The following is a 24171-nucleotide window of genomic DNA, read 5'->3' on the forward strand; positions in this document are numbered from 1 at the left end:
TGTTCACTATACGTGACATGACATGCTCCAGTGCAGCCCTGCATTATTTATATGATACAGTGTTCCCATGTCGCATAAACAAAACAAAACAACAGAGACCAAGGCAATCGCCCACCAAAGGATTTAAAAAAGGTGCTAATTTCACAGTTATCTACGTCAAAATCATTACAGCAACACTCTAGAAAAATCATGCACCCACATGATAAAAGAAAGTTTTAGCACGCAAGAGGAGCGACTTGCTGCCTCGGGGCATTCGAAACCATTACTTATTTCAGTGGGCGAAGGGTTGGCCGCAAAACCTAACATGAAGCGAAAAACCAAGGACGCGCACGAAATGCGGATGAACCACGTAATAAGAGAGTGGCAGAATATCCCATAACATTAAAAATGTTCAAAGTGCGCAAAGGTCAACACTTTGTTTTCTGCGCCAAATAAGCTATCCCGGCTCTGCAAACAGACGAATCCAGTTGCTCCAAAACCGAAAGGGTGCTCGATAAAGCTTGAAAATCGGTTCGTACCATGCGCAGAAAGCGCGGTGTACTCCTTTCCAACTTCGTGTAGTAAGCAACACATTGGCCAAACCGGTCGATGCATAAACTGCAGATTGAGGGAGCACAACTATAACGTGCGGCAGAAGCAGGGCCAGATTGGGAAGAACTGTCGCAATTGTGAACGCATGCCCTTGTTTTCGAACGGCAAGATATTGCTAAAAAGCAAGAACCAGACAACCAGAGAAATAGCGGAAGCGCTGGAAATTTACAAAGACCGAGACGGATGCATTAGTCAAGCATCAATTGCCTTATCGACAAAAGAGATTGCTTATTTAAAAGCCCGTGTCTCGAGTAGGGGGCGATAAGAACGTGCAGTCTGATATAAAATTTATTTTTCCTTGTTTTTGGTTTGTGTCACTTAGTTTGCCTGTTTTTATGTACTTTGTTGTTATAAATAAGTGCTTCCTTCAATAAACCAGTAGTTGCAAGTTAGCGCTTTGTCCCTGTGCATCCTTTCTGTCCGTCTTTTTCTGCGCTATATATCCCTTAAGTATGATCGACCAACTAGCCCAACAATGTACCTTATTGTTGCAGATGGAGTTCATGACCAGGAAGAATATTCGTACCTTCTTGAAGAAAGGCTACAGGAAACATCACCTTTACTGTCCCAATCGTCAGGTCAGGCAGGTTTTGTTGCAAGGCAGATTTATATTAGCGCACTAGAAAAAGAATACCCCGTTTTCCCAGAGATCTCCTTTATCGCCCTTGTGCTGCACAGGCAAGCTAAGCTGCCACAGCAACAAGCTTTGGATGCTCACATGCAGTTTTTTCAGCAGCACGGCATCTGTTGCGCTCGAGGCACTCTGCTTGGCTGCTTTCCAGAACTGCTTCTGGGCCGAGTACCGGTTCATGGGGCACATCTTGAACAGGCAATCTGAAACGCCAACGAGACACGCGCGCATGAAACGCTGCAGCGCTCCTCCGATTCGGGCACTGCGAAAGTTTTTTTCGGGCGCAATTCTGGCCGTTTCGCTGCTAACCTCTAAACTTCTTCGGCGGGATGGCGAGATCGCCGGCCTCCGGTTGCACGACGCACCGGTCATCGACCAGGCTGCGAGCAAGAACGACACCCTTTGGGATCCCGAAAATTTGTCTCCAAGAATCTCTAGGAAGTAAGCACACTTACCCTAAAGTGCACAGGAAACCAGAGACGGTTCCCTCGGCGTAGAGGGAAACAATGTCTCCAATGTGGAGTAAGCTCGAAGTGCCCATCATGTCGCACATTTCGGCGGCGTTTGCCCCTGCGCTGCACAAATGAGTAAACAGGTGATTCAAGCTCCAGAGGCTTGGTCTTTTTTTCTTCCGCTGGACGAATTACATCAAGGCCAACTGCAGCGAGCGGGCGTTTTTGCGCTCCCGAAGCGTCCCGCAGGAGGCCTGTGCTCGTCCCGTACCCCTGACGAGTTACTGTGCGTTAGGAGTCAGCAAGCGGCCCGCTGAGTGAAAGTACAGCCACACCTCCCATCGGAACTCCGCACATCGAACCAGCGGGAGAGCGCACAATCGGAAACTGGACCGAACAGCTTGCGCGCAGGAACGCTGAGTGAGAGGGCTACGGCATATCCACGGCGCGGCGAGCCAGCTGGGCACAATACTTGGATTATTGCGGAAGATACGCGCACTTTCTGACGTCTGACTGATGGAGCTGCCAGGCCGACACCACACCGACACCGGGCCCGTAAATTCTTGCGCTGTCGAGCTCGGGCTCAAACGGGCTCGACTTGATTTGGCTCGCAACAATTAGGCCTCATTGGCTCCACTAAATATCACCGGAACTTTCCGCCCTCTAGACGTAACTTTAAACATAGTTTACTTGGTAACATAAAGAAGAAAATTATTCTAGATCTTCTCTCCGGAGCCTGCGAAAGAAGCGCTGGGCACAGCAAACGGCGTGTAGAAACATAACTGACATAACTCATGACCGAAATGCGGTAGCGGTGGTTTATAGTTCGTGCGTCTGCGTTGTGTACGGTGTGCGGTGTGTTTTTAGTTGGTCGTGCTTTTCGATCGAGAAGCTGGTAACGTCGCTTAATTGTTATTACACTTCTGCTTCCAGTGTTGATAAAGACAGCCTGATGCCTCTTCCACCAGCTCTGCTTGCGCGGCTGAAAAAGCGGGGAATCGTAAAAGCCAGCGAAGCCGAACCGTCGGCGGCGGGTGAGTGATCACGAACGTCGTGCACGGGTCTCGTTCGACACAACGTAATTTACGAGGCTTGTTGACTTGCATAACAGTCAACAAGCCTCACAGGTCTTTTTGCGCGAGTTGGGGGCGCAATGTAACAAGAATCTCGCCAAATGCTTGCAAGCCCTTCTCATAGCATTAGCAACTTAGTTGTGGTCACTCTAGCCGTGGCTGGAATGTTCAAACGGAACGACAAACGCCGGCAAAGTTATGTCAAAGAAGATCTGGTTTTCGGGACAGTGGCAGAAGCAATACGATGAACTCCGAAATTAAAAGTTGTTACATAGCCCAACCTAGTCTAGCCTTATCTGTGCTCATTAATCTTCGCTTAACCACATATGAAAAGAAAAAAAATCGTGCTGGAAAATACTACTTCTATAAAGTGACCATATGCCTCGGACCCCAAAGCGGGACGGGGGGGAGGTGTAAGGAAGAACGTGGCACATAGCTTGAAGGGACACTAAAAGTCTCAATGCAATTTTATTTTAAATGAAAGATCATTGGTTTCGTAGTCCTCTCGGACTTTGTTCGACGAGCAACAATGCTTTATTTGATGAATAAGTAAACAAGTACTGAAGCACGTCCACTCAGCGTTCATCAAGCGCAGAACGGTGTACTGAACGGTTTGTTGGTACACTGTAACTTCAAGAAAACAGCTCAGACATTGGTAATTAGCAAGAAACACACAACAGTCTCTTGCGTACACGATGGAACTATAGTTCCTTCGTGTACGCTCTTTTTTTGAAGTTCCTGAAACGGTTTCTTTTGGCTCTTTCATTCCTCCAGCTTTTCATTAGGGACACGGGTTGATATCCGTTTTCCATATTTCCGGCCGAAGTCGGGACAAAACGCCATCCCACAAGCAGGGTGCGAAACAGCGGGACCACAGCCACAAAACCGGGACGTGTCCCGCCTAAATCGGGACGTCTGGTCACTTAATACTTCCACTGACTGCTGGTGTGCTTTGCCCCTGGACGAAATGTTAAACTCCGCTGAGGTCGTTCAACTAAGCGCTCAAGATTTGCAGTGCCGCCACTCAGCCCTACATAACACAGCATTGCCCTGCCGCCACTACTTTGCACGGAACGGTATTGCTGAGTGTAGAAATCCCATCATACTATGTGGTCAGGTGTGTTCACTACTTTTTCACAACTTTTAAGCAAAGCAGATTTAATTAATCAGATTAGGAAGTATTGTCCGTGCACACCAGTTGCGGTCTAGCTTAAAATGTATTGATAATACTGTTGGCTGATTTTGTTGACTTAACAGGGACGATAAAAATTTAATAATCCAGCCACACGGAAAACTGAGACCTTACAAATGTAATGAATTGTTACTTGGTAGTTGCGTTAAAAACGTCCAAATTATTTGATGGTCTGAAAAATCAGTTGGTGACTACTCAAGTAAAACATTTAATCCCTGACCAGATACTTTAGCACACAGCAATAATTTGAACTGTGAGAACACCCCATTATAAACTTTTAAAACACCCTGCAAAGAGAGCCTGACTTTTATTCATTTGACATTGTATTTCTCGATGGTCCTCAAAAACATCGAAGGGTTACCTGATCATATGGACATCTTTACAATGAGTGAATTTCTGCATTGCATTGTGAGACTCTCATTCTGGGTTGCCTTGTCGGTGGACACTTTGCTCATTTGTGAGAGGTGGAGAGCAACAAGGAAAAGGTGAGTAGACAGAACAAAAGCAGAAACACACATGACCGACAGCTACAATTTTATTCTAAGGAAGCACTTTGATACACTGCTAAAAAAAGGTGGTGGCCACGCACGCATAGAGAAACAACAAATGCTTGGAATCAAAAAATTATGGGGTTAAACAACGAGGGCTCCGGTATATCTTGAAACATCAGATTACTAATAGCTTTCCATAGTTCATTTCACAGGATGCATGCAGAACTGTGGGTGCTACATTGTTCTCAACAATCCACCTGCACCTGTGCCTCCAACTCACCAAAAAAATTCAAGGGCGGTTGGCTGAAGAAATGCGACAATAGGTGTTTACAAGTCCTTCCAAAGCCCCTATGCTTATTTTAGCATTTGTTTAGCCGGCCACCCTGGAATGTCAGGGTGAGTTCAAGACACAAATGCAGATAGACTGTTGAAAACCGTGATAGCAACCACTGTGCTGCATGCATCTTGCGAAACGAACGACACATATTCTTTCTGTGGAGGAGTACAAGTGAAGGCACACTTGCGCATGCATCACCTCTTATTTTGAGCGTAAAAAGCAAGACATATCTCTCCTGTACATTACTCAGGTATTACCATGTTGTGAAATCACAGCGATTAAAAGGCAACTGGGAATTGGCATGTTCACGTAGACGATCACAAAGATGTTCACCTAGACTCGTCAGCCTGCCTGGCCAAAGTAACAGCAGTCACACGAGCAAGGGACTTTGTAAATGAGGTATCTTCATTTTAGAGCTTCCTAAATCTGTTAATTAAAGGGGGGGGGGGGGGGGGGATTGGCAGTATTTCAAACAAATGGCAAGGAATAAAGGGGGAGGAACCGCATTTTTGGTAACATCTCTCACAAATGCATGTTTTATTTTCAGTAGTAAGAAAATATTATTGAGCTACATTTTTGTACTATTTTATTCGCGAATTTTTCAGCTGTAAAATTATTTTGTCAAACTTTCACAATTTCTGCAGGTGTTTCGTACAAGTCAGACCCTGCGCCATGCTGTCAGGGGCAGTGTCTTCAATTTGTATTGTCAGTAGCATCAGTGTGTCTCCTTGTGTAGGCAGGGGCTTTCAAGTTAAATCTGGCGCCTGTAGCGATTCTTTGAGGGTTATCTTAAAGCATGTGTTGGTGAAACTCAATTCAAAGGAAGTTTTTGTTGGGGTCTTGGTGAGTTCAACGGAATCGTGTGACGATCAAGTAATTTGAAGTTTTTGGTCCTGATCGCGAATTTCTGCCAATCCTTAGGCAGATATATGATATGTCTAATTTAAATCTTGCTTCAGGCTCATATTGTAATGACGAATAATTTTTCAATGACAATGTCTTGGGAGAAGTCACATTTAGTCCCATTTTTATAAAAGTCGTTTAGGGGAGAAAAGTCAAGCAACTTTGGTGAAACCCAAAAATGAAGAACCCTGTTATAAATCACACGTTCGCTATTTTCCATATTGTCCTTCATGTCTTTCCTTGGCATTCTTCCTTTTGTGTGTGTGTGTGTTCCTTGTTAATCCTGCCACATGGCTAGGCCAATTTATTTGGAGCTTTGAAAAGCACCTGCACATCCACCCTTCCAGCTGTTTCATTTTATTTTGTGAGAAAAGTTTTGAGTACATTAGAGTACTCCAGTACTCCTTTAGAGTACATTAGAGTAGAGTACTCTAATTTATTCCATTAGAGTGCATTAGAGTACTGGAGTACATTAGAGTAATGTTTGGAGTACATTAGAGGCAAAGCCACTGACTGCTCCCCACCCCTCCTGAGGTTGAACCCAGAAATCTCAGAGCAGGCTTCATGCAACACCATGCAGGAGCCTTGATGGGAATCCTGTTTTGGTCAGTCAGTAAGCTTGAACTTCAAAGATTTTTTTTTAACAGCACAGGTATATGATCTACTTGTATCTGCCTTCATGCTTTGCTCATGAAGCAGAATCTATGCCCTTAGTTGGCGAGGTGCTGGTTTTTATTTTCTTGTCTGTGTGTATGTCCAAAACAAACAGTGTGAGGCCTGAAAGTCACAGCAACACCATTTTTTTTCCAGATCGGCTGTCTCGTTCTTGTGGCCACTCATTAGGCCTTAAAGAGATTTGTGCGGGGTCTCAAAGGGCAAAGTTGTCACCTTGCATTCACGTGCACGTGAACTTGCTCCGCACCCACCCAGGAGATCAGCCGGAGGAAGAAGTCATCGCCGAGGACTATGACGATGTGAGCCGGCCCGTGGGAGGGGGCGAGACGCGACTGGACGGCCCCAACCCCGGTTGCCCCAACAAGTGGAACCTGTACCACGAGTGCAATGCCTTCTGCCACAAGCACTGGGGCGCTGGCAAGCTCAAGGAGTCCCCACGCACAGAGCGCAAGCGGCTGCACATGCTGCGCCGCTATCCGCTGCCAGATGGCTGGACTGAGCTCTACGACCCGGGCACGTGCGTATCGAGTGGGCCAACAACGTCCCACAAACTCTTAGGCTAGGCTGTGTACTCTGGGTGGCCACTGCCACCTTATTCAAAGCATCGTCAATTTTTCACCATACTTGTCCTTGAACAATGCTGCCTGAGCACTTCACTACGTTTGCGAAGTTTCTGTATTGGTGTTGGCCTGCGCTAGGGAGCGCAAAGCCACGGCCGATTCAGTTTGTAATTGCAGTGGTAATTTTTTGATGGGAAAACGAAATGCCTGTGTGTGGAACATTTCGGTGCATGTTGAAGATTCCCAGGTGTGTCCAAACTTATCTGTAGCCCTTCACTGTGGTGTTCCTCTCAGCCGAAGTGCAGATTTAGCTAGCATCTACACACTCGAATTAAATTCCCCCATTTGAATTTTTTGCATTAGCTGTGGCAAATGAAAAATGTCCATATTACTTCGTGCGGTAGTTCTTCACCAGCAGATTTTGTAGACGTTAAATGACTTGCTGTGCTGTGGGGGCTGTCTTAAATATGTCTGCTGGAGAGGCAACATCACTGTGCTGAAATCAATAGTACAACAGAGAATGGTTCTGCAGAGATCCTCCACTGCTATTGTTTAAACCATAAAGTTCATGTAAGTTTATGCTTACATGTTTTCACCTAAATGTCGAGATGAGTGCAAGCCACGCTTTGTGTGGGGGCAACACTGCACATGCAAAGCTGCTGCCAGCGGTTGCTTGGGTGTGTTAGTCTTACAGCCTCAACCAATTTGCCTACGCCCACAGCAGTTACTGTAGTATGCCAGTTCTACTGCAAACAATAATCGCCAAAGTCTGATTGAGAGCCCAAAAGGAAAAGTGAAATGCTGGTTTGAAAATATTGAAAACCACGGGGACGAATGATGTGCCCCATGTAGAGGGCAGCCACTGCTCCAGTGTCACTCATGTTTTGTGCATTCAGTGGGAGGCACTACTACTGGCGACAAGGGAGCGAAGATGTCACCTGGATGCCACCTCGACATCCCAGAGCCAAGATCTCGATGCCAGCCGAGAAGCTCCGAGGTGCGCTCTTTGTCAGCGAAATCTGAGGCAGCTTGACGTTAACGAGTGCTCATGTCATCTCTCTTGTTTGCAGAGCTGATATCTGATGCTGATGATGGCCAGGAGCTGGACAGTGCTGTAAGTAATTTTCGAGGTCCCTTGGCTCGGAAATACCATGCTAGTGAAGGGACAAGTAGCAGTACCTGCCGTCGACGTAGGGGAGATCTGAAGCATGGCAGTTGTTGGAACTTCTAGGATACACCTAGCAGCCCTGTTACAAGTATGATCACCACTGTATGTATCCGTCTAGTTTTAGCTCTTCATTGAACGGCAGCAGACATTTGTAGTCCCATCTGGGTGGCTGTGACAGCCAATGCGATGACGCTTGCGATGATCAGTGCCAATAAGTGAAGCAAATGATGTCGGATGGCATTTGCTTGCTGAATGCAAGCTCGTTTGCGGGGCAGGGATGATTAAACCTAGGATTGAGCTGTCATGTGAGCAGTCATGTGAACCATTAGAGAGCAGCGGCAGTTTTTGAGATAGGACCTTGTATTTAATGTACCCCCTTCCCTTCCATTTCTTTTAACAACCGCATTCAGTCTCACTTCATTTCATGCCTTAGTATGGCCATAGTCTTCATTATGCGGCCCTCTACCAGTCAGTCCCAAGTTTACCGTGCCTCTTTCTTCACCAGGGCTCAGAAGAGGAGATGTTGGAGGAGGATGAAGTCCCCCTTCCCCGACGCCCTCGCGAGTCCTCAAATTCCCGGAGCTCGTCCCACAGCCGCTCAGACCGGCGCGGTGAGTGGGAATCAAAGCCACTAGCCCTTCTCGCAAAAAAAAAAAAAAAAAAAAAAAAAGATAGCCCACGTTGTGTTTGTGAATGCCATAGAGTTGAGTGGGTCTGTGCCTGCTTGCCTACACCCTGCAGGAGACCGGTCACGCAGCAATGATCTCGACCCCATGGATCCGGCTGCTTACTCAGACGTGCCACGGTAAGGAACCCGCGCGCACTGCGCCTGCTGTCTTGTGCTGTGCCTTTTCTTGTTTGTTAGTTTGACGTGCGATATTAACGGGGTACTGCGTGCACAATTTAATTCAGAGCGCAGTTCTATTTTCTTCTGGTGATCTTTATTGTTATATAGCCTATTGTGCTTCTGGTTCTTATTGTTATTATATTATTATTTTTATTATCATCATGACCACTTTCAAATATGTAGCGCAGAAGATGAGAGACACAGACAAGTAGACACACACGGCACCATAGCGCCGTGTGTGTCTACTTGTCTGTGTCTCTCGTCTTCTGCGCTACATATTTGAAAGTGATGTACCAACAAGCCCAAATTTCTACGCTACTGAAATCACGACCACCACCACCATTGTTGTTGTTTTTGTTGAAGTCCTTGAACGAGGCTCCATTGTAGGTTGGTGGTTTGCAAAGGCATGGCTAGAACACTAGTGACAGCGGTTGAGATGTGATGCAAAACTCCCAGGGAAAAACTTGGGTATAAGGGTAATGCACACTGGCAGAAGCTGGACACACTGCTGTCTACAGGGCGTGGTGGGTTTGCCACAAGGACCCTTTTCATCATTTATATGTGTACTAAACAGACATGGAAGGAGAGTTGTAAACATTGGTGAATCACTTTGCCGGGCTGAAGCTAAAGTGCAAGGTAGTCTACACTGAGATTTTTTTTTTTTCATTTAATTTGAATTTTTTTCCTCCGGGAAAATGTATTATCAATATGTTAAATGCGACGTGGCAGCAGCCCACATTGCAAACTAATGTGCGGTTGTGTATCAGTAGCCTACAAATCGCCTGGGATTTTCTCGTCTAGGCTAAAGCTCCAAGCTTTGTACCTGATCCTCGGGTTTTTATTAAGGGTCACATGCCTCACTGACTCCTGGTGATTTCCCGCCCATAGTGGGGAAAAGGTGCTGATCAAGTGACTCCTGGTGGTTTCCCGTGCATGACGGCAAGACAGTGTTGATCGGGGGAGTAATTGCTGGCATATCACGCAAGGCTAGATCCATCCGTTCATAAACACCATCACCACCACCACCACTCTAAGCTTCCTCTAAATAGAGGAAATTAATGATTGAATGAATGCGTGAGTTTTGAACCTTGCAATGCAGCAGCTGCAAATAAGAGTTTGGGAAGTTTGCTTTAAGTATTCCCTCCGAGAGCATCTCCTCTTTTAACTGCGCTTGTCCTCGTAAGTGCAGTGTAAGCGCCTAGTCTTCACGTGTGTGTGTGTGTGTGCGGTGCGGCCGCCGTGCAGGGGCAAGTGGTCGACAGGCCTGGAGAAGAGCAACGAGGCCAAGACGGGGGCGGACACGACGGCAAGCGGGCCGCTGTACCAGATGCGCCCCTACCCGAGCCCCGGGGCTGTCCTGCGCATGAATGCCGGAAACCGCAAACCGGCAGCTTCCGACGACGATGACGAGGACGAGGATGACGATTAAAGGGCAGAGCCACGAGTGCCACCACCTTTTTCTTTCTCCACTGCACCTGCGGGAGCTTATGTCAATTTTGGGGGAAGGGGAAGGGGGTGGGGAATGCGCTTCACTGGCAGCGTCGTATACGTTGCACAGTTTCCCTGCATCAATTTTTTCTTTTGTTTTCCCAAGTTTCAAAACAGACTTGTTGTAGTTACTGTGACCTTTGTTAGTACTCAAATTCTCAGTTTTATTGCAAAAGTTAAGCTCGATAATGAGAAAAATGAAGGAAGCTCACATTAGCGCGCAAGACTCGAAGGTAGCGAAGCTGTACACAACCTTCACAACCATCACAACGGCTTCAGTCCACGATTGCAGCCGATTTGCTGCTTCTACGCTATATCCGCAAGGATATTTACTTCATCATTGTTGCTGTGTGTAAGTTTTTTTTTTTTTTTGTTACGGGACAATAATTGGACATCACTTTGGAGGGGCATACACTATGACCTGTCTTTGTTGCTGCGAGCATGCGAGCAAGTGTTGCCACGATTACGGCAAACGATATCTCCCAAGTGGGTATGCTTGGCTTGCAAACGTGCGCCGATGACGCTGGGCGGTTGCCGCGAGGCATGCACACACACGCGAGTGCTTGGCATTTTCTTGTTTTGTTTTTTTTTTTAGCTGCGGAGTGGTCGCTGCAGTCTTGGCCAATCTTTCTAAGTGGGTAGGCTTGGCTTGACAAACGTGCGCAGGGGACACTGGGCAGTCGTTGCTAGGCATGCACACGAGCGCTCGGCGTTTTCATGGTTTTGTCAACTGCCGGGCGGTCGCCGCGAGGTCTGTGCTCACGTGCGCGTGCTCGGCAGTTGGTATTCTTAACTGCAGACACAAAAAATTGTGATTTGCTAAAGAGCTTCGCTCTTAAAGCATATGAAAGAAGGGCAACCCACGAGTCACTTTCTCATTGACCCCTATGCCCTCGCAGGGAATAGGTTTGTGTGATTGGTGGTTGTAGTAGTTCGTTTCATCACAATACTGTATACTGTTGGCATGGAATTAATACACCGGGGCTTTTTAATCTACAGCCCCGGACTCTCCACATAGAGTTTGCAGGTAGTTTGGGAATTCTCCACACCATAGGAATATATAGGAAAAACGAATATAAGATTGCTTCCCAGAAAGTCTGTGGTGAGTCCAAGACTGATTATCGAAAAGCCCCTCTGAGTACAGTTTATGGTATCTTGCTGCCATTGTGGAGTGAGAGATTTGAAAGTCTGTCATGGAGTGAGAGATTTGAAAGTCTGTCAATACTTGGGGTGTTTTTTCAGAGAACATCCTTCAATGGAGCCAGGTGAAATGAGTTGTCAAAGGCTAGTCCTTTCAATGGGTGTACAGTCGAACACGGATATATCGAACTCCAAGAGGATCACGAAATAGTTCGATATATGAAAAATTCGATATAAAAAATATGGGCTCTGAGACCTCACCTATTGCGAACGATCGCTTACCGATGGGCGCATTCAAGAATGACAACTAATTCCGCACTCACGACGCAACAGAACGCTTTATTTCCGTGAAAAAAAAAATCGCTGATCTTGGCCTGTTTCTTCGTCCTGGAAATGAAATTAAAGACGCTGGTCTCAATCTTCTCGAGGCCGTCCAGGTGCGACAGCCCAGTTCCTTCCATGTCGCCGCAACAACGGCGAATCAAGCTGAACGCAGCGGCCACTTCACCCGCGGAGTACGATCGTGTAGCCGCCTCCTCGTCCGGACGATCTTCACCACTCGAACTATCGGCCTGGGTTCCTGCGACCGCAGCTACAATATCCTCGTCACCGAGGCTCGAAACAGCCTGAACATTGGTGTCAGCGTTCACGAAGTCGTCGGGAGACACTCCGGCTGGAACAGCAGCCGGGAAAAGGGACGACAACTCACGAAACGTGTCGCCCATGCACTCGTCGTCGTCGTCGCCGTCTTCGCAAGCTTCGGAAAGTTCGGCCGTCACAAAGCCTGCCTTCCGGAAGCAGTTGGCCACGGTCTCCTCCTTCACGCCGTTCCAAGCGCTTTTCATCATATGTATGGCTCCCAGCAGGTCACCCTTAAGCTCGGTGCCCACGCGGATGTTCATCAAAAGCCTATCGAGGAGTCGCCTCCTGTACCCGACCTTCGCCATGCCCGCGCATTCCTCCACATCCTCCTCAACCTCAATCGGGGGTGCAGCGACCGCCGAAGAGCACCTACCAGCTCCCGCGGCGTTCGATATACCCGATGTCGGGAAAAATACGGTTCGATATAAACGTACGAACTCCTATACTTTTGCACAAAATTTTCAAGGGGATAATTTACGAGTTCGATATAGACAATAATTCGATATACCCGTGTTCGATATATCCGTGTTCGATATATCCGTGTTCGACTGTATATTGTCTTATTGTCCCACTAGGCCCTTCCATACAAAATAAACTGAACTAGACAACTGAGTTAGTTTTTCATCATTTATTCAGAAAAAACAGACTTGCCTTCCAACATCTTGTGTGCATCATACATTGCCCTCAATATGCTTTATGCGTTGTAGTTCATGGTGGTAATGCTTTAGAAGGACTTGGCATTTCTTGACTTTGCCGCAGAGCTTTGGAGATTGCTGGTGCATTTTATTTTTTACAAGTCTATAGTTTTAAGATGTGTAAGGTGGTGTGTCAGGGAAGGTTGTCAAACCAGGATGCATTGCAGTAATGTACACAAAACGGGTTCCTGTAATAAAATGTTAGCAGAGGTGTGTTAGCTTGCTACTAGTTTGTCATCTCTAGCAGCCAGAAGACCGGCAAACTTTTTGTCCTTTTTTGTTTGTTTGTTTCTGGTCAGTGGTCAGTAAACAGTGCTGGGCAATACTGGCTGGCTTCCAGTGGGTAATGTCAAGGCAGTGCTGTCAGGAAAAGCCGTCGCATGTTCTTTAATTCATCTAGTGTGACGAAAGTTCCTGCCAACGAAAAGCTGCTCGCGTGGCCCTACCCCGTGCAAGCGATGTGGCACGTAAAGTATGCCGTACAGTCGAAACGGGCGGTCGGAGCGTCGTCAGGACCTCGCGCAGCCCCGGCGGCGGCCCCCAAGGTTTCGCTTCATCACGGGCCGCAGACTGGGCGTCTCAGCGCGTGCCCCGCATGAGAAATGGCCCCCCCCCGGGGGTCATTAAAACCGCGTGCTCGACCGGAGCAGCCCTCGCATCGAGGTCAGCAGCGCGATTGTGGCGTCCCGCGGGCGGTCGTCATGCTCGCCGTGCTCCTCGCCTCCCTGCTGGGCATCGCCGCGGCGTCGTCCGCCGAGCTGCCCTGGACTCGGGTGGCGCCCGGCGTGGCCGCCGACGGCTGCGACCCGGTGCCCGGCACCCGGCTCTACTGGCTCCACGACGGACAGCGGCTGCTGCCGGCGCCCGACCGGTTCTGGGAGCCCGGCGCCTACCTGTGCGTGCGGGAAGGGAACCGCTCGGCCAGCCTGCAGCGAGCGCTGCTCGTCGCCGAGGAAGACGGCGGTGACGACGACGGCGCCTGCTTCGCGGGCGGCGACAGCGATCAGCGGCGCCGTCGTCTGCGCCGGGTCGCAGACGGCGTCCGCGCTCGGGACGCGCCCTGGGTGGCGCAGCTGCTGCTCGCGGGCCGCTTCGTGTGCGGCTGCAGCCTGGTGGCCCAGCGCTGGGCGCTCACGGCCGCCCACTGCCTGCCCGAAGGCAACGGCACCCTGGCCGTGGTGCTGGGCTCGACGCGGCTGAACGGGCCGCGGGTGGGCGTGCTGCGGGCGCTGCCGCACCCGGGATATGTGCGCGGGGCCGCGGCGCGGGAGCACGACATCGCGCTGCTGGCCCTGGAGCGGTGGGGCGAGCGGCTGGCCGTGGCGTGCCTGCCGCCGGCCGAGGGCTACCTGGAGCGCTTCCCGCAGGGCGTGCTCTTCGGCTGGGGCCGCGTGGGGCCCCGCGGAGGGCCCGCCCTGCGGCTGCAGGAGGCCTCGCTGCCCATCACGAGCCGCGAGCGCTGCGAGCAGGCCGTGCAGCGCGTGGCGCGCACCGCCTTCTGCGCGGGCTTCGGCGAGGCGTACCGCGCCGACGCCTGCGAAGGGGACAGCGGCGGACCCCTGGCCGGCTTCGTGGAAGACCGGCCCGTCGTGCTGGGCGTCGTGAGCTGGGGTCACGCGTGCGCCAGGCCCTTCACGTTCGGCGTGTACACGCGCGTCGACAGCTACCTGCCCTGGATCCGCTCGCACGTCACGCGAGTTCCGCCGCAGAAGGCCGAAATGGACGGTGCCACGCGCCTGGTGTAGAGTAACTTTGTGGTGCAAGGAGTGACGTAAATGCTCAATAAAAACAAACCCGAACACATCGTGAAAACTGGGTGTCGTCTTTGTTTTAGGCGGTGACTCTCATCACTTTTTGTTCGTGTGCTCTGACGTGCAGTCACATCGGCAGGTGGTGCCCTGCGTGCTCTCCGAACGGTTTTTCGCCTGCAGTCTGCTCGATTTGGGATCATTAGTTATTCCCAGACGTCAGCCAACGCCCTTACAGGAGGCAGAGCAGGCGATACGCTGGCTAGGGTTCGATATCCCGGTTGTCTCGTGTACTAGTCCTCTAAGCTTGTAGAGCATTGAACTTTTGTGATTGTGTGATAATGCGCTGATTTTCATAAGACGACGGGAATTTTTGGCAGCTAAGCAAAAGTACTGTGTGTCCTATGCTGGCCATGCATGCAAGCACAGTAAGTTAATTAATTCGCGATATGGCAAGACATTGGCCCTGAGCCTGAGCAAATTGTCAAGCTGAAAATTGAGCCACGCCAAGATCACGCGGAAACTGACCCAATGTTTATAACACCATTGGGCCGAACTAACATAGGAGCATATGCTCATAATTTATAAATACGGGTGTAAGGTATGCCAGCAATTCTCCGGGATAGTCTTCGGTACGCGTACGGAATTTTCCCATCAAAAGCCAGCATAGCATTTTTTTGTTCAATATTCAGGCCCTCTCCATTTGTTTTGTGTCGTTGGAACCTACTTTTTGAGCTCGGTTTACCTCCCTCCCAGGCCTGAAGCTGAGGATTCGTCAGATTTCTGCAGAAAACGTCGAAATAGCATATCGGTGCCGAAAGCATCCCCAAAGACTGGCGATATGTTTAAAGTGGTCGTGAAGACGAAATACAACTTCGTTCACTTTGAAAGAATTCGTGTTTGGTAACTCGCCCAGCTTCTGGACCATTCACGAGAGACGAAATTATGTACCGAAAAGCCGCAGCTCGAAAAACTTTCAAATTCCGCGCTACGTGTAATGACGCAATAGGCGCCAGCCGTGAACACACAGTTATCAGTCTGTTAACTGCACGCTAGCATTCAAGTTATACAATAAGCGTAACTGGACACATTAGTATACGATCAGCCAGTCACGTTTCTTGGCGGTGCTTTTGGGCGGCGGCCGCCAAGCGCACAAAAGATTCGGTGACGTCATAGCGAAATCGCCAGCAAGGGACCTAACCAACATTTCATTCAGAAATTTGCGCCGAATTTTCGTCGAGATGGAAATGTCACCATTTTGTTGCATCTTTCGTATTGTTTCACATTTTCCATTTCTGGTGTTTATTGCACTGTTCGCCGAAACTGCCCAAGGGTAATCAGGGCCTGTCAAGCTGTTCCCAGCTAAGGTGGCCACCTTATCGCAGCTTTCTTCCTGATTACCTTGTGTATATATAATGTTCATTGCGCAAATAAACTGAAAAAATAAACTGAGTCGCCGCTGCTTCACATCTTTTTCTTGATACTATATCCGTTATTTGTATGGTGTCTGCGATAAAACTGGTATCGTTGTCAGAACAAAGAAGTCTTCTTAGAAGCAATCTTGAATTGTGTCGCTGCGGCCACGGTGCTCGGTCAGCACGCGGTCGACTGCCTCATTTAAAAACCGTTACTAAAGCATTACCGCCTCTCCCGCCGCCGCTATCCCCCTGCCGACACCCGTCCCCCAAAGCTCCTCCACAAGGTCCTTTCCTTCTCCCCAGGGGTTTCCCCTGTGACTCCCTTGACGCGCTAACCTACTCCGTACCCTCAACGCTTCCCTCCACCCAGCTGTGCGCTGGGCAACTTGCAACCGAGCCACCACCGTCGCCTCCAGTCTTCGGCCGGCGGCCACCACGTGTTCTTAATCCAACTTCCCTCTCTCTCCCTTCCCTCCTCTGTCGTTCCTGTCGGAGGATTTGTGCAACACAATTTATCTTCCCTGCTCTTCCCCGCTCACCCGCCGTCTCTTGGGACAGCCCGTATTTGTTTCTTTGTCGGCCTGGAACAGCACGAGCGGGAGGTCTGTTCTTTTTGCGAGCTGGATCATAAGAACTAATCCAACCGAAGGAGCGCGGGTTAATTTGTTTTGCCACAATGTGCGCCAAGTTTCCATTGCGCTAAATATTTGGGACATGTTTTAGCAGTCTGGAAGGGTTCTTAGAGCTTATCCGAGGGACAGACAGACAGGCCAACATTTCTGCGTTTGAGTAACCCGAGAGAGCAAGAGAAATCAACTATCAACTTTAATAACCATCAATACAGTTGAACCTTGATTTAACGAAGTCACCGGGACCCGCACATTATTTCGTTAAATCGGGAACTTCGAAAAATTGAGGGAACGACAAATTTTGTTCGAGAGAACGACCAATTTATTGCCTCGAGAAAAAGCTCGTGATTTTCGCCTGCGCGCCCTTTGTCGGCAGCATGAGCACACACTTCTCGTAGCTGGCCAGTGAAGTCAAAGCGTCCTCGACATCCTGGTGTGCCCCAGCAAACCGCCGCAGAAGGTCGACGGCGTTCATCACCTGGCTTGGTGTGGGCACGGGAGATTCGACAGTGTGCGGATCATTGGCATCTGCAGACTCCTCTTGTGCGCCGCAAACAAGCGCTGCACTATCTCCTCGCCATCGAGAACTTTTGTTGTGTCAGCGTCTGCGTTCACGAAGTCGTCAAAGTTCTGATCTGCGGCCATTTCCTCACGCCGACGAAGCTCTTCCCAACAACTGGGCGATGCCTCTTCCTTCCTGCTCCTGTTGCGGGCTTGTGGAGCCCGCAACACGTGCTAACAGTACACTGCCAGCTCGTGTACTTGCACTAGTACTGTGCTGGCAGCACACTGCCAGACATTCTAGACGCCATAAATATGACAAAAAAAAACTATTTTTCTGTGCATCTTTTTTTTCCCAAATGCTTCGTTAAATCGAGTTTGGCGGCGAAGTTCGTTTCGTTATTTCGAGTTCGTTAAAGCATGTGGGCAACGTGGGGGAATCAGAATTAGTTCGTTAAATCGGGTTTCGTAAAACGAGTTTCAACTGTAAGTTCATTTCATTTTTTATTGTCACCTTAAAGGAGTACTGACACGAAATTTCAAAGCTGAGATAACTATGTAAAACGCTTCCTTTTTATCAGGAGATATCTCCCAGCAAGTTTCAACAGCAACCGTTCAGCGAAACATATTTAAAATCCATTTTAATCTTCGCCCGCACGAGAAAGCCCAGAGCGGGCCGACGTGACATCATCTGCTACGTGCCCCAAACTGCCGACGTCGGGGCTCCCGTGACGAAGCCGACGCGCTGGCTGTGGTTGGCGCGCGCTGCTCGGGCGTGTGTACACGTCATGGTTTTGGGACTGACGTCATGCTGCCCGGGCCTGTGGGGACGGCGAAAACCTCGGCCGGTCTGGGCGCGCGCGTGCGCTCGCTCGCGCGCGCTTCCAGAGAGGCAGCGATACGGCAAGAATGGTGACGTCATGTTATACATGCTGTCATGGCGGCCGCTCGGCGTTTTTCAGTCGAAACCGAAACTGGCACGAATAAACGACGCCGTAAATGAATGTTTACGCTGCGCTCGACCGTCTAATCTGTAATTCTATGATTAGTGGGCTGGTAGGCACGCATAGCAGCGAAAAAAACGTAACATAAAAATTTCGTGTCAGTACTCCTTTAAAAGCCCGAAGGCATTACATATGGGGGGGGGGGGGAGCAATAACAACAGGTTGAATAAAGTACACAGTGAACACCGAAGAATACAAGGCACAGCAAAAATCGTTACAAAATTTCAAATACACTGAGGCAAGCTGAAAGACAGAGTAAGCTTACACAAAGGCGAGCATATACAGTAAAAGACGAGCTAGGGCAGCAGGGCAAACACATATGCATTCGTTTACAAGATGGAGCAACAGAAGGATAATTTACGGAGTACATAATTTTGGAGGGTGGAGTGGGGGTGATTGGCGAGCGATAAAATAGAGAAGGGAATTATTGTATGAAGCGATTAAGTTTATCGCGAAAGGTTGTGCGGTTTGAACAGGTATCGATTTCGTTAGGCAACGTGTTCCAAAGTATGATAGAATGTGGAAAAAAGGAGTTATTCATAGCTGAAGTGCGACCAGCGATGCGCTCTATTGGGTGGCTGTGGTTTAGGCGGTACGCCGTTCTCGGAGGAGGTTTTAGCAAAGGGTGCCTCAGTCGTGGGTGGTAAAAAAAATTCCCCGCATTTCCCCGAGGGGAAGAATGTGAAAGTGCGAATGCACGAGTTGAATTTGCGCGGTTCGGTAATGTTCGCGAAAGAGAGATCACACACACACACACACAACTACAAAGAAAGAAAGATGCATTTATTCACAGACACCTATTTGTGTTGTCGTTGTACTTGATTGCTAGAGCGGATCTCAGCTTTGAAATTTCGTGTCAGTACTCCTTTAAGCGGGTGCATTAGCCCTTCTCACGCCCGATTCCTGGCCAATCCCCCACGTGGGTATGTGCCATGTCAGCGGCCAGGCAGCGCGCGCCCATCTCCCCCCGTTGCTAAGGAAGACGAGGAGCGCGCGCACCCGCAGCTGTTGCTATGCGGACTACGGCGGCGGACGATTCAGGCTCGCTTAAGAAGTGCATTCGCACTTAAAAACAATGGAGTAAGCAAAGATGGGAGATGGTTCGACGCGAAGCTAGCGAAGGGAGGGATAATGAGTGTTTAAGGGCGCTCACGCTAATGTTGTTAGAATATTGATTACATATAAAGCGGGCAGCTCGGTTCTGGACAGCTTCTAATTTGCTTGTAAGGTTGGCTTGTGAAGGGTTCCAAATGGAAGAAGCGTATTCGAGTTTGGGTCTGATGAATGTAAGGTAAGCTTGTTTTTTTTATGTCCGGAGATGCCTATTTTAAGTTCCTACGTAAGTAGCCGAGAGCCCGTGAGGCGTCTGCGCAGATTGGTTCCACATGTTTAGTCCAGGACAGAGAGGAGGTGTGAACACCGAGATATTTGTAAGTTGAGGTCCGGTCGACAGGAACAGAATTAATTTTGTAGGGGTACGAAGAAAGGCTCTTTTGGCGTGTGGATGACAATAGCCTGCATTTAGCTAGATTTAAAGGCATGAGTGAGGTGTCGCACCAAGATGAAATCGTATTAAGATCTTGCTGGAGGTTTTCGGCCTCTTCCGGGCTGTGGATGGTCGAATAAACAACGCAGTCGTCCGCAAAAAGCCTTAATTTTGTTAGTATGTTACGTGGAAGGTCATTGATGTAGATAAGGAAGAGGAGAGGGGATAGACAGGCACCCTGGGGGACACCCGACAAAACATTTGCGAGTGGAGAGTGGCAGTTATTGGCGGTGGTGAATTGTTTCATGTTTTCTAAGAAATGTTTGATCCAAGAGATAAGGTTAGGGGGGAGACCCAGGACGGATAGCTTAGCTAGTAGTAGATCATGTGGGACATGGTCAAATGCTTTGGCGAAGTCCAGAAAGATGGCATACACTTGGAGGTTGTTATTCATTTCGTGGAGAACGTCATGGGTGAACGTATAGTTGGTCGTGGGGTGAACTCTGCTAGCTGGGTTTCGCAAGATAGTAGTTTGCGGAAGCCACGTTGATGCGGGTAAAAGAAGTTAATAGAGTCTAGGTGAGTCATAATACTAGTGGCTATAATATGCTCAAGTAGCTTGCATGGTACGTATGCATGTCAGCGAAATCGTACGATAATTGGAGGGAATTGCACGATCACCTTACTTGAAGGTAGGAATCATTTGGGCTTTTTTCCAGTCGTCTGGTATGTCACCTGTTTTTAATGATTGAGTGAATATTATGCAGAAGATCTCGCTAGACAATATTCTATGGTACCTTTAAGTAGTCAATTGCTATTGATAAGGTCACAACCGGCGGAGGAGGAGAGCTTGAGAGAGTTGATCAATTGAGATATGCCCTCAGAAGAGATTAGTATTTCGGGCATTGGCTGGGGCGAAGGATGCGAGACTGGTAGCGTGGGAGTGGTAGGGTGGTCCGCAAAAACCGACGCGAAATAGTTATTAAATGTTGAGGCCCATGCATTGGCGGATCCAGAGGGGGGGTCCGGGTGTCCTGACCCCCCCCCCTTAATTTTTTCATTTATACTCCCAAGAAGATCTCTAGTTATGAAGACGTCTAGGAGATGTCTAGAAAACGGCTAGTTCCATGTTTTTTTTTTTTCTATTTTCTATGTTTTGGCTTTACAAAATTGCGGTGAATAGGAAAGGTTACTATCCTCGTCCTCCTTAGCATCATCATCACTGATAGGAGCTGACCCAGTGATTTCCCTACACCCCCCCTAGGGGGTGTGTAGACGCCCCCTAGTTTTTCTGGACACCCCCCCTTGAATCCCCAAATTTCACTCTTGTCAGTCCTTGTATGGACCTTTTCCTCCCGCACATAAACACACACATAATTTACTTTCTTCATTGATTCGATGCCGTTCTTTGTTTACAACCGTAATTTTTGCAGAAGCTCTTTCAGCATGTACATTTGAAATGGGAAATTTGGTGAGGCGAAGCGCTACGGAAGCTAATCCTGGCGTTTTAATAAATCGGGAGCGTACAATCGGTGCCTGATTTATAAGTGCTGCATAATTCGTGTACTACCTAAACATTGTTTCAAGAACTCCAATTTCGTCACTGGCCCTGGTAACAAGTTCTAAAATGTCCTTATACGTTGAAAAATTGGAGAGAAATTAAAAAAAAAAACTGAATACGGACCTTTCATGGTAAAAAATGAATTTCTCTAAACTTGTTTTTTTCTTAGATTGAATAGAAAGCACCGCCTCTCAGGTGTATATATATATATAAATAGAAAATGAAAAAAAAAATTCCCCCGCACCTCCCCGAAGGGAATCGTACAGAAATGCGAATGCATTGGGTGCACCGATGAGTGTGTTGCGAGTAATGGCGTAATTAATGACGAGAGTGTGAACGTAATCATTTATTCATCAGCACCTGTTTGTGTTATCGTTGTACCTGACGGCCACAATCACTGCCTTGTGATCGCTAACGTGCACGGTCAAAGGGTCTTTGAGAAGCATACGCGCGTCACAGTTTCGCGTAAAGACCAGATCAATGCAACTCCCGTGAATGGTAGTGGGGCACGTGTCGAAGCCGGCAGAGAGACAATGCATAGAGTGCCTGGTCTGCATGTACTCGACCAGCCACTCGCCACTCTTCTTGCGCACGTCAACGTTGAAGTCGCCAACCAAGACTTTGGGGTCAGAGGGTTTGGAGCGCACGCGCACACTTTCCATAGCCGCGTCCAGAAATGCATTCGCATTTACGACGACGACGACGACGACGAAGGCAGAACTACGAGGCGCGAGCGTACGTGCGACGACGACGACGACGGCGAAAGAAATTCATTCGCATTTACGACGACGACGACGACGAAGGCAGAACTACGAGGCGCGAGCGCACGTGCGCGCGCTCACGTGCGCTCGCGCTGGAGGAATGCAGGCGCACGCCGGCCAACGGAGCAAGACAACCCCCGGCTAATAAATGCATTCGCATTTAAAAACGTACGTCACGGGGATGAGCGTTTGGTTAACAGACGCCTATTATTTAACGAGTGGGATAAAAAAACAGCTTTTCTAGTTTATGACCCACCCCCCAGAGCCATTGAGACACCCCCCCTTGATTCGATGCCTGGGGAAACCCCTGAGCTGACCCCCTCCTCAGAAAAAACCTGGATCCGCCCCTGGGCACACTGGTCTGGACGTATACAGGATTACCATCTGAATTGACTAGTTCGGTTGGGTTGGGTTGAGATTTTGAGGACAGGGTACGCCAAAATTTGTTGGGGTTAGTCTGGAGCATTGAGAGCAGGTCTGTGGAGAAAAATTGGCGCTTAGCAGCAGCCACTTCGTTGAGGTACTGTTTGGAACTAATGTATTCATCCCATGCCGCAGGGTTGTTGTTAGACTTGGCTCGCCTATTAAGACGTTTCTTCCGGGAAGTGTTTGTTAAATCATGGGTTGTTGGAATCTGGTAATGAGTATGGAGGGTATGTACCTATTTTTAAGGTTGTTCAGCGTAGTCTTGAAAAGCTCCCAGTTAGCGTTGACAAATCGGGTTAAGTGGGTGCTTTGAAAGTTCTCAAGGAAGTGAGCAAGCCCGGAGTTTATCGCTTCGAGATTATAATTAACTGCTTCTTGGGGGATTTTTTGGTCACAGGTGAAGCTAAGGAAATGTGGAGCAAGTTGTGGTCACTGGGGCCTGGGTGAGCAGTCCTTAGGGTGGTGTGACCTTGGCTGCTCTAGCTCTCCGCGACGCTCTGCCCAGTGTGCCCAGCGTGCAGGCCGTCTGGAACCGGGGGGAATGGGTCTCTGGGGCATTTCCACATGCATGTGTACTAGGGCTTCTACGTCTCCGCACGCGGGGAAGTTCGGGGAGGGGTTGGTTTGTACGAGTCGCCATCAGGCGGTATGTCGGGAGACTGTCTCGAGTTGGTGGGGAGGTAGTCCTTTAATCTCGAGATTGAACGGCCGTGTTTACGGCTGAGTCATCCACCTTCGACGCGTCGCCGGTGAAGGGCCGACGCAACTCATTGCGGGCTCGAGATCTGTACTGTGCAAATTTTATCAGCGTCCAGGATGGCTTCCTTCTACGAATCCTACGAATTGCAAAGAAATTCACACGAGCACACACGCAAACACCCTCAATCAGATCCTGGATGATTGACGGGTCAGGTGTTGAGGTTGCACTCATCCGACGCGCATCTTCTCGTCACGGTGAACAATGGTATTGCATTAATTATGTGCTGTCCTATCCGCTTCTCGTGTTGAAGACCACGCCGGATCATCCCAGTATGTCCTGATGATGATATGCGTCCTGGTGAGTGCACACGGACATACATTCCTACTTGGAGCGTTCATGCAGACGTCATTGCAAACTACGCCCGAAGGCGTTCGCGCTCGAGTGGGGAGCGAACGAAAGCGTCCCCGCCCTTCCGCCTCCAGGTGGACGTACGGAGGGCAGTTTGTGACCTCGCAGCACGTTCTGCGCCTCGATCCAACCGGTCCAACCGGTGCCAGCATCATGGTGGAGCACGACGTAATCCGGAGTACAGTGAGAGCGGCGGCAGATGGAGAGAACGTTGCGCACGACACGCCAACCACGCCAGCACAACCACCCCTCTCCATCATCCAGCGCTCCTGCGTCGCTGCAGGACCAGCGAGCGAGCCTCGAGACTCCCACAGCAACACCACCGACAGCAGCGACGTAGGAGCGAGGGGGCGGGCGATGGTCGCTATGGTGCCTGTTCCGCGAAGGAAAAGGGACGAACGCAGGAGCGGCTGGAGGCTTTCTTTCAGCGGCTCTATGGGCGCACCCTCCCCCTCTACGCGTCGTAACTCTCCCACCCACACTCGGACCACATAATGCTCCCACACCCGTTTTCATATTGTTTCCGGAGTTCTACAAATAAAGCTTTCAATGGAGCTATTCGTAACTGCGTACAAGCTGCTTGCGAAATGAAGGTCACGTACGGGGGCGATCGATACACATACCCAAGCATGCTACAGAAACAA

At 49.2% G+C, this 24171-nt stretch overlaps 3 protein-coding genes across 5 annotated transcripts in view; 2 read left to right on the top strand and 1 right to left on the bottom strand.

Moving 5' to 3' along the window:
* The window catches only part of Itpr (Inositol 1,4,5,-trisphosphate receptor), a 49495-nt gene extending 47265 nt beyond the window's left edge, over nt 1–2230 (bottom strand). For all 3 annotated transcript variants that reach the window (XM_077683021.1, XM_077683020.1, XM_077683019.1), the window contains exons 1-3: nt 1678–2230; nt 1532–1602; nt 1310–1425 (exon numbers count right to left, since the gene is read on the bottom strand). In XM_077683021.1, coding sequence (XP_077539147.1) covers nt 1310–1425; nt 1532–1602; nt 1678–1775 — 285 coding nt within the window. In that variant the 5' untranslated portion in view covers nt 1776–2230. The remainder of the gene's footprint in view (nt 1–1309; nt 1426–1531; nt 1603–1677) is intronic.
* Nucleotides 2231–3854: 1624 nt separating this feature from the next.
* Nucleotides 3855–7928, top strand: Pqbp1 (poly-glutamine tract binding protein 1). The gene is made up of 3 exons (XM_077684866.1): nt 3855–3864; nt 6601–6862; nt 7802–7928. The coding sequence occupies exons 1-3, from the start codon at nt 3855–3857 to the stop codon at nt 7926–7928; spliced, it is 399 nt and encodes a 132-aa protein (XP_077540992.1).
* Nucleotides 7929–7953: 25 nt separating this feature from the next.
* LOC144153213 (uncharacterized) lies at nt 7954–14697 on the top strand. The gene is made up of 6 exons (XM_077684867.1): nt 7954–8019; nt 8579–8684; nt 8815–8878; nt 10166–10346; nt 11308–11314; nt 13486–14697. The coding sequence occupies exons 1-6, from the start codon at nt 7954–7956 to the stop codon at nt 14628–14630; spliced, it is 1569 nt and encodes a 522-aa protein (XP_077540993.1). The 3' UTR covers nt 14631–14697.
* The last annotated feature ends 9474 nt before the right edge of the window (nt 14698–24171 follow it).

This window comes from Haemaphysalis longicornis, unplaced genomic scaffold (assembly GCF_048455015.1).
Source record: "Haemaphysalis longicornis isolate Haplotype H1 unplaced genomic scaffold, Haemaphysalis longicornis Haplotype H1 scaffold_9, whole genome shotgun sequence".
NCBI lineage: Eukaryota > Metazoa > Arthropoda > Arachnida > Ixodida > Ixodidae > Haemaphysalis > Haemaphysalis longicornis.

Excerpts from the sequence above, each read along its gene's own strand:
- LOC144153213 (XM_077684867.1), top strand. The coding sequence starts at position 7,954 with ATGTCATCTCTCTTGTTTGCAGAGCTGATATCTGATGCTGATGATGGC. Across the intron at positions 8,020-8,578 it reads GCCAGGAGCTGGACAGTGCT|GGCTCAGAAGAGGAGATGTT; the intron begins GTAAGTAATTTT and ends TTTCTTCACCAG. Across the intron at positions 8,879-10,165 it reads GCTTACTCAGACGTGCCACG|GGGCAAGTGGTCGACAGGCC; the intron begins GTAAGGAACCCG and ends GCCGCCGTGCAG.
- Pqbp1 (XM_077684866.1), top strand. Across the intron at positions 6,863-7,801 it reads GAGCTCTACGACCCGGGCAC|TGGGAGGCACTACTACTGGC; the intron begins GTGCGTATCGAG and ends TTGTGCATTCAG.